Source organism: Syngnathus floridae, chromosome 5 (genome assembly GCF_059516105.1).
Source record: "Syngnathus floridae isolate MCC-2025c chromosome 5, RoL_Sflo_1.0, whole genome shotgun sequence".
Classification (NCBI taxonomy): Eukaryota; Metazoa; Chordata; class Actinopteri; order Syngnathiformes; family Syngnathidae; genus Syngnathus; species Syngnathus floridae.
Window position 1 is genome coordinate 18133420 of NC_142417.1, and position 15233 is coordinate 18148652.

At 47.1% G+C, this 15233-nt stretch overlaps 1 protein-coding gene across 1 annotated transcript in view; it reads left to right on the forward strand.

Moving 5' to 3' along the window:
* The window catches only part of pdzd2 (PDZ domain containing 2), a 293772-nt gene that overhangs the window by 205620 nt on the left and 72919 nt on the right, over positions 1-15233 (forward strand). Inside the window, exons 17-19 of the mRNA XM_088374954.1 lie at positions 3867-4023; positions 10100-10872; positions 14771-14915. Coding sequence (XP_088231080.1) covers positions 3867-4023; positions 10100-10872; positions 14771-14915 — 1075 coding nt within the window. The remainder of the gene's footprint in view (positions 1-3866; positions 4024-10099; positions 10873-14770; positions 14916-15233) is intronic.

The following is a 15233-nucleotide window of genomic DNA, read 5'->3' on the forward strand; positions in this document are numbered from 1 at the left end:
GTGTGTGTGTGTGTGTGTGTGTGTGTGTGTGTGTGTGTGTGTGTGTATGTGTGTGTGTGTGTATGTGCACGCGTGTGCGCATACGTGTGTGTGTGTGTCTGTGTATGTGCGTGTGTGATTGCTTTTTTAATATCCTATGGCCTGTTACTGAGTGGTCCACAGAATGGTACCGGGGAGGGCCGGTGGTTGCAGACCACTGTAGCTGGGGGGTTAAAATTTTAATAAAAAAAAAAATCTATCCATCCACCCAACCATCAATCCATCCATCTTCTGCTTATCAGGGGTTGGGTCGCTGGGGCAACGGCTTTAGAAGGGATGCCGAGACTTCCCACTCCCCAGCCACTTCGTCCAGCTAATCCCGGGGATCCCAAGGCGTTCCGAAGCCAACTGAAAGATATAGTCTCTCCAGCGTGTCCTGGGTTGTCCATGGGGTCTCCTACCGGTGGGACATGCCCGGAAGCGTTCAGGAGGCATCCTGATGAGATGCCCAAGCCACCTCATCCGGCTGCTCTCAACTTGGAGGAGCAGTGGCTCTACTCCGAAGTCTCTCCCGGATGACCGAGCTTCTCAACCTATCTCTCAGGGAGAGCCCGGACACCCTGCAGAGGAAACTCATTTTGGCCGCTTGTATCCGGGATCTTGTCACGACCCATAGCTCCTGACCATAGGTGGGGGAAGGAGCGTCGATCGACCGGTACATTGAGAGCTTTGCCTTTTGGCTCAGCTTTCTCTTCACCACGACAAACAGGTACAGAGTCCAGATTACACCTGACGCTGCACCGATCCTCCTGTCGATCTCAGCTCGTGACCATAGGTGAGGGTAGGAGCGTAAATCGATTGGTATATCAAGAGCTTTGCCTTTTGGCTCAGCTCTCTCTTTACCCCGGCGGACCGGTACAGAGTCCGCATTACTGCCGACGCTTCACCGATCCGCCTGCCGATCTCGCGCTCCATCCTCCCCTCACTCGTGAACAAGACCCCAAGATACTTGAACTCCTCCACTCGGGGCAGGATCTCATCCCCGATCCGGAGACGGCGTTTCACCCTTTTCCGACTGAGGTCCATGGACTCAGATTTGGAGGTGCTGATCCTCATCCCGACCGCTTCACACTTGGCTGTGAACTGCTCCAGTGAGAACTGGAGGTCACGGCTTCAACAAGCCAACAGCATCACGTCGTCTGCAAAAAAGCAGAGATGTAATGCTGAGGACACTCTCAACACCTCGGCTGCGCCTAGAAATTCTGTCCATAAACGTTATGAACAGAATCGGTGACAAAGGGCAGCCTTTGCGGAGTCCAACTCTCACTGGGAACAAATCCGACTTACTGCCGGAAATGCGGACCAAACTCTGGCATTGATGATACAGGGACCGAACCGCCCTTATCAGTTGGTTTGGCACCCCAAACTCCCCCACGGAACTTCCCGAGGGAAATCGTTGAAAGCCTTCTCCAAGTCCACAAAACACGTGGACTGGTGAGTGAACTCCCATGCATCCTCGAGGATCCTGCCAAGGGTATAGAGCTGGTCCACTGTTCCATGGCCTGGATGAAAACCACACTGCTCCTCCTCAAGCGGAAATTTGACCTCCGACGGACCCTCCTCTCTAGCACCCCTGAATAGACCTTATCAGGGAGGCTGAGGAGTGATTCCTCTTTAGTTGGAACACACCCTCCAGTACCCCTTCTTAAAGAGGGGAACCACCACCTCAGTCTGCCAATCCAGAGGCACCGTCCCCGATGTCCACATAATGTTGTAGAGGCGTGTCAGCCAGGACAGCCCCACAACGTCCAGAGCCTTTAAAAACTCCGGGCGGATCTCATCTACCCCCGGGGCCTTGCCTCCGATGAGTTTTTTAACTACCTCAGTAACTTCGACCCCAGATATTGGCGAGTCCACCTCAGAGTCTCCAGGCCCTGCTTCCACAATGGAAGGCGTGTCGGTGGAATTGAGGAGGTCTCAAAGTATTCTCCCCACCAACTCATGATGTCCCGAGTCGAGGTCAGCAGCACGCCATCTCCACTGTAAATAGTGTTGGCGGTGCACTGCTTCCCCCTCCTGAGACGCCGGATGGTGGACCAGAATTTCATCGAAGCTGTCCAGAAGTCATTCTCCATGGCCTCGCCACTCCTCCCACGCCCGGGTAAAAACAAAAGTCTCAGCAACCGCCAAAGCCGCATTCCGCTTGGCCATCCGGTACCTGTCAGCTGCCTCCGGAGTCCCACAGGCCAAAACGGCCCGATAGGACTCCTTCTTCAGCTCGATGGCAACCTTTCCTGCCTGTGTCCACCAGCGGGTTCGGGGGTTACCGCCACGACAGGCACCGACATCCTTACAGCCACAGCTCCTGTCAGCTGCCTAAACAATGAAGGCACGGAACATGGTTCACTCGGACTCAATGTACCATGCCTCCTCCAGGATGTAGGAAACGCTCTGCAGGAGGTGGGAGTTGAAGCTCTTCCTAACATGGGATTCTGCCAGACGTTACCAGCAAACCCCCACAGTACGTTTGGGTCTGCCAGGTTGGGGCCAACCCACCACCAGGTGTTGATCAGTTGACAGCTCCGCCCCTTTCATCACCCAAGTATTCAAAACGCGGCCAGAAATCCAATGACTAGACTACAAAATTGATTATCTAACTGTGGCCTAGGGTGTCCTGGTGCCAAGTGCACACATGGACACCCTTATGCTTGAACATGGTGTTCGTTTTTGACACTCCGTGTCGAACACAGAAGTCCAATAATAGAACACACCCTCCAGTACCCCTTCTTAAAGAGGAGAACCACCACCCCAGTCTGCCAGTCCAGAGGCACCATCCCCGATGTCCACGCAATGTTGTAGAGGCGTGTCAGCCAGGACAGCCCCACAACATTCAGAGCTTTTAAGAACTCTAGTAAAATAAAAATAAAAATCTCACAATTTTTCACAAACCAAAATTGGCAAATATGGCTCAGAGGGCTGCAGTGCAGCAATTTAGAAAATGTACTGACATTGTCTTCTAGTGGCAAAAAACGGAACTGTGAGACATTTTGGAGTATACTTTATATTATAACTACAGCTGTTGTGAGATGCACTATAACAATAGGCTTGTATTGTATTTGTTTTTCATATACTGTGGTATTTCATAATAATCTCTCTTGTAAAAATTAATGTCACCAAAAAACAACCAAAATAGAGCAATTCTCTCAACACATACATAGTCTCTTTCTCCTTCCATGTTGCCGTACTCTGACTCATTTATGCAATCACAAGTCACAGGCACCTCTATGGTATTAGACTGTCGCGTCTTTTAAAATTTTCACAACAACCCAAAACTGCACAGTCAGTCCCTAGTCTGAACAAAAATGGGTGGGTTGCATTGCCAATCAATATCATGTGAGTGACACGCTGTGGTGACCCCACAAGCAAAAAGCCAAAAGTCACCTCCGTTTCTTATTTGATTAAAGCTCACACAATGAGTCGACATCCCAAAAAAAAAAAATCACTGACATAACTGATTCACCTGGTCTTTCAAAACGTCACGAGGCAAGTTCAGTCTGAAAGGTATGGGGGAATGAATCTTTACTGTTACATTTTTGATAACACCAATTTATTGGGAATTCAGTGTGAAAATGGATTTTGCATGTATTGGGCTGAAATTTATTTCCCATTCTAAAGCACCAAAAGGCAGCAAAAAGATTACTGTTTCAGCTTTAAATTCTTTCATACTAAATTATCTTATGATAATATGGTCAAATAGTATTTCAAGTATATGCATCAAGAGTGTTTTCCGTACTATATTTTTGAAATTGTAAAACCTCTGAAGTCAAACAATATCATTGTTTTGTTCATTTGATCTTCCATTTTTTTCTTCTCCTGAATAAATTTAGCAGGGGTCTCTCAGCTCAGAGAAAGCGTTATCACAATACTTATCACCGGATATTTCCAGCCACCTGATTCTGACAAAATCATTGGGCTCAAATACAGATGAGGCACACCAACAAAGCAGCAACATCTCCATTGATGACGTCGCATCGCAGCCTCCAGGTAAAATTATTGAAATACATACATTAGCATGCAGATAACAGTCAAGGCCAGATGATAATGTCTGGTTACAGAAACAAAGTAAGACTCCACGCAAAATTTAAGGTAAATAGTTTGTTTCCGTGGTGCTTCGTTTGTGCTGGTTTGTGCCGTAAAAAATTTCATTTGTGCTCCAACAGTCATCGCTATAAATTAAATGTGTAATATCTACGAAACCGTAACAGCACAAACGAAAGTTTTTGCGGCACAAACCAGCACAAATGAAGCACAAAAGAACGATACCATTTTGAGTCCATTTGGAAGTTAATAGAGGGGTGGGGCTACGTGACGTCATCGCTATAAATTAAATGTGCAATATCTACGAAACCATAGCAGCACAAACGAATGTTTTTGCAGCACAAGCAGCACAAACGAAGCACAAACAAACGGTACCATTTTGGGTCCATTTGGCAGTAAATGGGGGGCTGAGTGACGTCATCACTATAAATTAAATGTGTACCGTATTTTTCAGACTAAAAGTCGCTCCGGAATACAGGTCGCATTAGCCATAAAATGCACAATAATGTGAAAAAAAACATAAATAAGTTGCATTTTGGGGAAAATTTATTCGACAAAATCCAACACCAAGAACAGACATGAACGAGCAACAACAGGCTAAACGATAGGTATGCTAACGTGACACAAACACAAACGAAGAGCTGAGAACGGGCCTGACGTAACATTCAGAGTTATTCAAATAACTATTACATAAATAACACGTTTATAAAACCATCTGTGTCATTCCATCTCATTAAATCCATCGATAATCCTTTATGTCAACAATGGGTGCGCGCCGCTGACGGTGCTTGCACTTCAAAATATTCCACAGGCCCATGATATATAAATTGTATATCAAATAACTATTATATAAGCAATAATATTATCAAACCATCTGTGTCACTCCAAATCATTAAATCCATCGATCAAATTCCTCGTCCTTTGTCAACAACGCCGCGCATGCGCCCTGATTCCACAGATCTAGTATATACGTAACTATATTGTAGCATTAACAAAGTACAAGGAAAGACGTGGGTTTGGTAAACGCCTCTTTATTTAACAAAACAACAGTTCAACGAGCCAACAAATACTGAACTGTAACGATACAAACATATACAAGTTGCTACACGAAATAAAATATATCAAATAACTGTAACATAAATAGTTCACCGCCACACGACCCCAAGCACCGGCGTGAACTTCCAGGCGTGTGGCGGCGTGGACTTCCATCCCCGGAGGTGGCACTTCCAGCCACGGAGGTGGAAGAGAGCTCCAAAGAATAGGACCGGGCGTGCGTAAAAGCCATGTCCGAGCCCCATCCACCGTCCCCGGACAGCCACCCGGCCGAGCACCGGCCCCCGACTTCCATCCACGGAGGTGAAAGAGAGCTACGTAGCGTAGGACCGGGCGTGAGTAAAAGCCACGTCCGAGCCCCATCCACCGTCCCCGGGCAGCCACCCGGCCGAGCGCCGGCCCCCGACATCCATCCATGGAGGTGAAAGAGAGCTCCGTAGAGTAGGACCGGGCGTGCGTAAAAGCCATAATAGTTTTTCAAACCTTCTGTGTCACTCCAAATCCTTAGATCCTTCAAACTCTTCGTCCTCCGTGTCACTTACAAACAAAGCCGCTAATGATGCCGGTAGTTACGTGGGGCCCTTCGTCATCTTCGTCATCCCGTGATTGAATCTTTGTCCTTTATGTAAACAACCGCCGCGCTGCTGACGTCATGCCGCGCTGCTGACGTCACTTGAAATTCAAATTACAGTAATCCCTTGCTACATCGCGGTTCGTTTATCGTGGTTTCACCTTTTTTTTTGTCTTGAAAATTTATGTAAAAATTCACATATAAGTCGCTCCTCAGTATAAGTCGCCCCCCCACCCAAACTGAAAAAAAAAACCACGTGACTTATAGTCCGAAAAATACGGTAATATCTACGAAACCGTAACAGCACAAACAAAGTTTTTGCGGCACAAACCAGCACAAATGAAGCACAAACAAACGGTACCATTTTGGGTCCATTTGGAAGTGAATGGAGGGGAGGGGCTACGTGACGTCATCGCTATAAATTAAATGTGTAATATTTACGAAACCGTAGCAGCACAAACGAAGGTTTTTGCAGCACAAACCAGCACAAACGAAGCTCAACGGTACCATTTTGGGTTTATTTTGAGCAGATGGGGGGATGGGTGAACTCTGGATGACCGATAAAATAATCTTTCATAACGCAAAAATCGTTGCAGCACAAACGAAAAATTTTACGCCACAAACCAGCACAAACGAAGCACAAACGAAACAGACTATTTTCCTTAAATTTTGCGTGGGGTGGGGGCCCAGCTTCACACAGGTAGTATTCTTCCACTCAAAGCGAACAGCGAAGATTAGTGAGTGTTTGCACATGGCACCAATATAGAATTTTTTTGGGGAGGGGCAGTAATCATTCAAGGTCGCATATGGTTGCAAAGACGAGACATTCGCCAACAGTATTAATGGTTGAAAAATTGTCCTGAACGCCTCCACGGTGAGGTGTTCTGTGCACGTCCCACTGGCTGGAGACCCAGGGACAACTCCAGACAGGCTGGAGAAACTATGTCTCATGGCTGGCCTGGGACCACCTTGGGATCCCTCTGGAAAGCTGGAAGAAGTAGCTGAGGAGATGGAAGTTTGGGATTACCTGCTGAAGCTGCTGCCTCGTGAGCTGGGTGGCCGGGGAGCGGGGCTCTTGGCTTGGCGGTCCGATCCCCGGCTGCAGAAGCTGGCTCTAGGGACATGGAATGTCATCTTTCTGGCTGGAAAGGAACCCGAGCTGGTGTGCGAGGCAGAAAGGTTCCGGCTAGACATCGTCGCACTTGCCTCCACACACAGTTTGGGTTCTGGCACAAGCCCTCTTGAGAGGTGCTGGACTCTCTTCCACTCTGGAGTTGCCCACGGTGAGAGGCGTCGAGCAGGTGTGGGTATACTTATTGCCCCCCGGCTGGGCGCCTGCACATTAGGGTTCACCCCGGTGAAAAAGAGGGGAGCCTCCCTCTGCCTTTCCTGACTGTTGTTTGTGTCTATGCACCAAACAGCAGCTCAGAATACCCACCCTTTTTGGAGTCCTTGGAAGAAGTGCTGGATAGCGCTCCTTTTGGGGACTCCATTGTTCTACTGGGTGACTTCAATGCTCACGTGGGCAAAGACAGTGAGACCTGGAAGGGCGTAATTGAGAGGAACGCCCCCCACCCCAATCTGAACCAGAGATGTGTTCTATTATTGGACTTCTGTGTTCAACACGTATTGTCAAAAACGAACACCATGTTCAAGCATAAGGGTGTCCATGTGTGCACTTGGCACCAGAACACCCTAGACCGTAGTTAGATAATCAATTTTGTAGTCTAGTCATTGGATTTCCGGCCGCATGTTTTGAATACTTGGGTGATGAGAGGGGCGGAGCTGCCAACTGATCACCACCTGGTGGTGGGTTGGCTCCAACCTGGAAGACCCAAACCTACTGTGTGGGTTTGCTGGTAACATCTGGCAGAATCCCATGTCAGGAAGAGCTTCAACTCCCACCTCCTGCAGAGCGTTTCCTACATCCTGGAGGAGGCATGGTACATTGAGTCAGAGTGAACCATGTTCCGTGCCTTCATTGTTTAGGCAGCTGACAGGAGCTGGATGTCGGCGCCTGTCGTGGCGGTAACCCCCGAACCCGCTGGTGGACACAGGCAGGAAGGGTTGCCATCGAGCTGAAGAAGGAGTCCTATCGGGCCGTTTTGGCCTGTGGGACTCCGGAGGCAGCTGACAGGTACCGGATGGCCAAGCGGAATGCGGCTTTGGCGGTTGCTGAGACAAAAACCCGGGCGTAGGAGGAGTTGGCGAGGCCATGGAGAATGACTTCTGGACAGCTTCGATGAAATTCTGGTCCACCATCCGGCGTCTCAGGAGGGGGAAGCAGTGCACCGCCAACACTATTTACAGTGGAGATGGCGTGCTGCTGACCTCGACTCGGGACATCATGAGTTGGTGGGGAGAATACTTTGAGACCTCCTCAATTCCACCGACACGCCTTCCATTGTGGAAGCAGGGCCTGGAGACTCTGAGGTGGACTCGCCAATCTCTGGGGTCGAAGTTACTGAGGTAGTTAAAAAACTCATCGGAGGCAAGGCCCCGGGGGTAGATGAGATCCGCCCGGAGTTTTTAAAGGCTCTGGACGTTGTGGGGCTGTCCTGGCTGACACGCCTCTACAACATGATGTGGACATCGGGGACGGTGCCTCTGGATTGGCAGACTGAGGTGGTGGTTCCCCTCTTTAAGAAGGGGTACTGGAGGGTGTGTTCCAACTAAAGAGGAATCACTCCTCAGCCTCCCTGGTAAGGTCTATTCAGGGGTGCTAGAGAGGAGGGTCCGTCGGAGGTCGAATTTCCGCTTGAGGAGGAGCAGTGTGGTTTTCATCCAGGCCATGGAACAGTGGACCAGCTCTATACCCTTGGCAGGATCCTCGAGGATGCATGGGAGTTCACTCACCAGTCCACGTGTTTTGTGGACTTGGAGAAGGCTTTCAACGATTTCCCTCGGGAAGTTCCGTGGGGGAGTTTGGGGTGCCAAACCAACTGATAAGGGCGGTTCGGTCCCTGTATCATCAATGCCAGAGTTTGGTCCGCATTTCCGGCAGTAAGTCGGATTTGTTCCCAGTGAGAGTTGGACTCCGCAAAGGCTGCCCTTTGTCACCGATTCTGTTCATAACGTTTATGGACAGAATTTCTAGGCGCAGCCGAGGTGTTGAGAGTGTCCTCAGCATTAAATCTCTGCTTTTTTGCAGACGACGTGATGCTGTTGGCTTGTTGAAGCCGTGACCTCCAGTTCTCACTGGAGCAGTTCACAGCCAAGTGTGAAGCGGTCGGGATGAGGATCAGCACCTCCAAATCTGAGTCCATGGACCTCAGTCGGAAAAGGGTGAAACGCCGTCTCCGGATCGGGGATGAGATCCTGCCCCGAGTGGAGGAGTTCAAGTATCTTGGGGTCTTGTTCACGAGTGAGGGCAGGATGGAGCGTGAGATCGACAGGAGGATCGGTGCAGCGTCAGGTGTAATCTGGACTCTGTACCTGTTTGTCGTGGTGAAGAGAAAGCTGAGCCAAAAGGCAAAGCTCTCAATGTACCGGTCGATCGACGCTCCTTCCCCCACCTATGGTCAGGAGCTATGGGTCGTGACAAGATCCCGGATACAAGCGGCCAAAATGAGTTTCCTCTGCAGGGTGTCCGGGCTCTCCCTGAGAGATAGGTTGAGAAGCTCGGTCATCCGGGAGAGACTTCGGAGTAGAGCCACTGCTCCTTCACATTGAGAGGAGCCAGATGAGGTGGCCCGGGCATCTCACTAGGATGCCTCCTGGACACCTCCTTGGAGAGATTTTCCGGGCACCCTGGATTGCTCCCTGTGTGTTGTTTGAAGATTTGTAATTTACTGTAACATCGGCGCTAATTTTGATTAGCATGCCTGCCATCAACTGTATTACCATATAATTCACAGACGTCCGTTGTTTAATTTTACGTGCCAGTTTTGTATGGAACATCAGCTTTTTGTCAACAAAAACTTTTTGTCTTTACATTTTGCCTGTTAGTTCTACAAGTGGTTGTTATGTGCCCTACCATACCAGATCGTCTTGAAAGTAACGAGAACATTTGAAATTCATTTGCTACTTACTTAGCAGTAACACTCTAAACATATTTCAAAAGTGATGAGCATCACTTTAAAAATAAATCGTTTATCATCACCACTCAAATTGTCACTGGCCGCTGCCAGTAGCCTATCCCTGGTTTAGATGGAATATTGTTTTTTGATGTATTTGCTTTGATCATTGGCATATTTCGCTCGCACTTCATTCAGCAATGCTTTGTTTTGTTCAGTCTTTGCGTTAAATTTTAAACTTTGACTGCAAGTGTATATTTTTTTTCAATTACTTTGCTTGTAAACGAATTAGGGTCTCTGTCTATAAATGTCATTTTGGATTTAGTTTGGGTGACTAATAATTTAAACACTGTTTTAACATTGAGATGTTCCTTGTTCTCAGAAACCCCCACTTCTGGAACTGAAGTGGAATGTGACACAATCTACAATGTACAACAAAAGACCTACCTCCTTTCTAATCATTCTCAGGATGCAGTTGGCCTGCCCACTGTTGTGCCCAATCCCACTTTGGTGCAGAGTCCACGTCATCACCAAATGATAGTTCATTATGAAGATGACCTGCGAAAAGATGAGGATTCAACGACGGGATTTGCTGCATTGTCCCTAGATGCAGATAGCAATTGGGGGGAATTACAGACATGTATAAGCAGTGATGAGACCACACCATTTTATAGTAATTGCAATGTGTATCAGGAAGGCTATATAACCGGTTATGAAATATCTGGTTCAGAATCACCCACTATGCCTAACCGTTGTCTTTTAAAACACAAAGCAGTGGAAAGAAATGAACAATTGGTATTGAAACATCCCACCAAGACTCAAGATAAAGCAGCAACGCTGGTGAGAAATATGTTGTGTGTTGATGCTCCCAACTTCACTGAGCAGCAGAACCACAGTGCTAGTGAGGCTTCCAGTGCTAACCCATTCCAGTTTAATTGTACACTGCGTGGAAAAAAATGCATGACTGCAAGTGTACTGGTAAAAAATCAGCGCTGTACAAAGGGGGCTACAAGTGACATTTTGGGTGTTTGTACTCTTGAGACTGTAACTATGACAAGGAAGAAGGATGAATCTTTTGGGCTGGACCTGGAGATCATGTCATCCCCTCTGAAAGTTGTCATCAATGGGTTAAAACCTGGTGGTGCAGCAGAAACGGTAGGTCTTTATTAATTTTTACGTTTATTAATACAGACCTCAGAATTAAAATTAAAGTAATAAATCTCAGTTTGTGTGTGTGTGTGTGTGTGTGTGTGTGTGTGTGTGTGTGTGTGTGTGTGTGCGTGCGTGCGTGCGTGCGTGCGTGCGTGCGTGCGTGCGTGCGTGTGTGTGTGTGTGTGTGTGTGTGTGTGTGTGTGTGTGCGTGTGGGTGTGTGTGTCAAAGTCAAAGTCAAAGTCAAAGTCAGCTTTATTGTCAATTTCTCCACATGCCAAAGACACACAAAGAAACCGAAATTTCGTTCCCCCCTATCCCACGGTGACAAGACATGGCTCACAACAGACAAACAGTAAACAAGTATAACAAAAGCGTGCTGAATAAATAATGAATAAATAACACAAAAATAAATAAATAAATAATTAATTAAGAGGAGCGTAAAAACGCGTACAGCAGACATTCCCGAAAATAGCGCAACAGTGCCGCACGCTACGCAGAAGGGGGTAGCGAGTTCAGGGCCCTAACAGCCTGGAGAAAGAAGCTGTTGGCGAGTCTGGTGGTGCGGGAGCGCAGGCTCCTGTACCTCTTCCCAGAGGGCAGAAGGTCAAACAAGGAGTGAGCCGGGTGACTCACATCTCTGGCAATCGAGGTTGCCTTGCGGGCGAGATGGGAGGTGTAAATGTCCTTCAGGGAGGGAAGCGAAGCACCAATAATCTTACCAGCCGTATTCACTATGCGCTGCAGGGCCTTCAAGTTCTGTTCAGTGCAGTTACCACCCCAGACAGCGATGCAACTGGTGAGGACGCTCTCAATGGTGCCACGGTAGAATGTAGACAGGACTGCCTGAGGAGCACATGCACGCCTGAGCTTCCGCAGGAAATACAGGCGGCGCTGAGCTTTCTTTGCCAGTGACGAGGTGTTCGCGGACCAGGAGAGGTCCTCACTGATGTGCACCCCCAGGAACTTGGTGCAGCTCACCCTCTCCACCACAGCACCGTCGATGATCAGCGGCAGGTGTGTTGTGTGACCCTTCCGGAAGTCCACAATGATTTCCTTGGTCTTACTGACGTTAAGCAGGAGGTTGTTGTCCCTGCACCACGTGGTCAGAAGGTCAACTTCCGACCTGTACCGAGTCTCGTCGCCCTTCGTGATGAGACCCACCAGAGTCGTGTCGTCAGCAAACTTCACTATGCTATGCTCTTCACTATGCAGTATGTATAGCTAAAGTATACATACTGTAAATATGTTTTTAGAACCCTTTTATTATTACAACTTTTTTATAACAAGGTACAAGTGTTTATACTGTAAACATGTTTTTAGAACTGTTTTATTATAAAAAAATTATAATAAGGTACAATACTGTAAATATGTCATTATAACAACTTTTTTAATAACAAGTTACAAGTGTACATACTGCAATTGTGTGGGTACTCCCTGCCTTCTGGTGTGTGGGCAATTTACGCGCCATAATTCTTCAATTTTGACTTTTTATTTTGAATTTTTGATGGGTTTTTTTGGGGGGAAGGGGAACCCGCAATATACCGAAGCCGCGATAAATGAACCAAGATGTAGCAAGGGATTACTGTTCATGCTTTATTGCAGATACACTCCCTGCATAGATATGTCACACGTACAGTCATATTCAAATTATTCGCCTCTGACGAGGAAATGTGTTGTGACTTGAAGTAAAAAATTCTGAATTTGTCCACAGGTCTAATTAGGAGATGCTAAAGGTATTGTTTGTCTGGGAGAGCATGTGGAAAGGCAGGCTAGAAGGTCAAGAGCAGGCTTCAAATTATTTTACTATGGTGTAGTTAGGGAGAGATATTGAGCAGGGGTTTTGTTTGAGTTTGTTAAGAATATCCTGGAGGTGCATCCATCCATCCATTTTCTGAACCGCTTAGTCCCCACGGGGGTCGCGGGCGTGCTGGAGCCTATCCCAGCCGTCATCGGGCAGTAGGCGGGGGACACCCTGAACTGGTTGCCAGCCAATCGCAGGGCACACAGAGACAGACAACCAATCGCACTCACACTCACACCTAGGGACAATTTGGAGTCTTCAATCGGCCTACCAAGCATGTTTTTGGAATGTGGGAGGAAACCGGAGTGCCCAGAGAAAACACACACGGGCCCGGGGAGAACATGCAAACTCCACACAGGGAGGGCCGGAGGTGGAATCGAACCCGCACCCTCCTAACTGTGAGGCGGACGTGCTACCCAGTGTGCCACCGAGCCGCCCCTGGAGCTGCAAAGAGTGTTAATTAATTAATTAATTAATTAAGAATAAAGCTCAAAATCAAGAGTTTCATTTTTAAAGTTAAGTTAAAGTCCCAAAGATCATCACACACACATCTGGGTGTGGTGAAATTTGTCCTCTGCATTTAACCCATCCCCATTTGATTTTGATCCATCCCCTGCGGGAGAGGGGAGCAGTGAGCAGCCGCGGTGCCATGCTCGGGAATCATTTGGTGATCTAACCCCCCTATTCCAACCCTTAATGCTGAGTGCCAAGCAGGGAGGCAGTGGGTCCCATTTTTATAGTGTTTGGTATGACCCAGCCGGGGTTTGAACCTACAACATTCCGGTCTCAGGGCGGACACTCTACCACTAGCTGGTACCTTGTAAAGTGAATCAAGAGATTTGTTTCTGGATATAATTGCTGAAATTATGTTGAAAAATGAGAACTGAGTAATACTGAGGTGTGGAACCTAATTATTAAACTGTTTTTCACTGTTTCAGTTTTCCTGATGTTGTGGGCATCAGAATTAGCATCAGCTTTATTGACCAAGTTTGTGCATGCAAAAACAGGGAATTTGACTCCAGTTGACCTCAGCCTCTGTACAACATTTAAGTGACTAACAACATTAAGGTGACTTAACAACATTTAAGTGGCAAGAATGGGATGTTATTGCCCAGTGATGTCTCTGAGACTCTATGAGTGGTGTGAGTTCATCAGAGCGACAGCCTGGGGAAAGAAGCTGTGTCTGTCTACTTGTTTTGGCGTACAGCGCTCTGTAACGCTGTCCAGACGGGAGTAGTTCGAACGGACTGTGACCTGGGTGAGAAGGGTCTGTAGAGATGTTGCTTGCACGTTTCCTGGTCCTGGACAGGTACAAGTCTTGGATAGAAGGGAGGTTGGTCCCGATTATCTTTTCCGCAGTCCTGATTGTCCGTTGCAGTCTGTGCTTGCCTTGTTTGGTGGCCGATCCAAACCAGACAGTGATGGAGGTGCAGAGGATAGACTGGATGATGGCAGTGTAGAAGGTCTTCAGCAGCTCCTGTGGCAGTTTGAACTTCCTGAGCTGTCTCAGAAAGTACAGCCTCTGCTGGGCCTTCTTCCGGACAGAGTCTATGTGGCCGGTCCATTTCAGGTCCCGAGAGGTTGTGGATCCCAGGAACTTGAAGGTGTCTGTGGAGGGAATAGCATTACTGAGGATAGTGAGGGTTGGAAGTGGTGAAGGGTCTCATTTTTAGGATAAATAAAATTGAGTCAGGCATGAGTCACCCACCTTCAATTTAAGAACTTCATTTGCATCAGTGCTAATCTGTCGCAATTGCAACATACACTAAATTAGCTATGCTTATGCTGATAATTTAGCAGAAAACACCAATAACAGACTTTGCCATCATAGAGATGTTTAGTCCGCCCCCACTTATGAGACCAGGTGTCATTGCCCTATGTAAAGTAGGTTATTTCATGTACAATCTCCGGCTTCTTACCAACCCAATGAAGTAATGCTCCAAGTTCAAATAACCAATTTTGGCAAACAAAGAGTACTGGTCAAAGGCAGGTACAATTTTTATACTGCTTCAAAATGTGTGCAGTTGCATTTTTCAAAATGTGCCAATAAAAATATGCTCTGTAATAATAAGTGTGATCCTTGGTGTCCTACTTACCAGCAATCAAAAGGAGTCTTGTGTCCGGGTGATGAGATTGTAACCATTGGTGGAAAACTGGTGAACGCCTGTGGATACCAGGGATTATGTGAACTCATGCATAACCTTCCCACGACACTGTCTTTGGAAGTCAAGAAAACTGTCTCAGGTAAGCCGTCTAACAAATCCATCGTTTTTTTTTTTTTTTTGTCTATGCAAATTCACATTGAAATAGTAAATGGTGACAACAGTGCCATAGATGTGTCAGTCTTTTCAAGATTGATTTGTAAGAACTCAGTTTGTGGAACAAACGAGCGACACTTTTTTTAAAAAAAAATTTAAACAGAATCATTTTTATTTCTCAAAACAAACAATTGACGAAGGTCCGTTAAGAACATAGATTTGTTTTATTTTACTTGTATAGGGCCATTATAAAATTGGCAATAAAATTGCCACCTGGCTCAAAAAACATCCACCAAAATACATG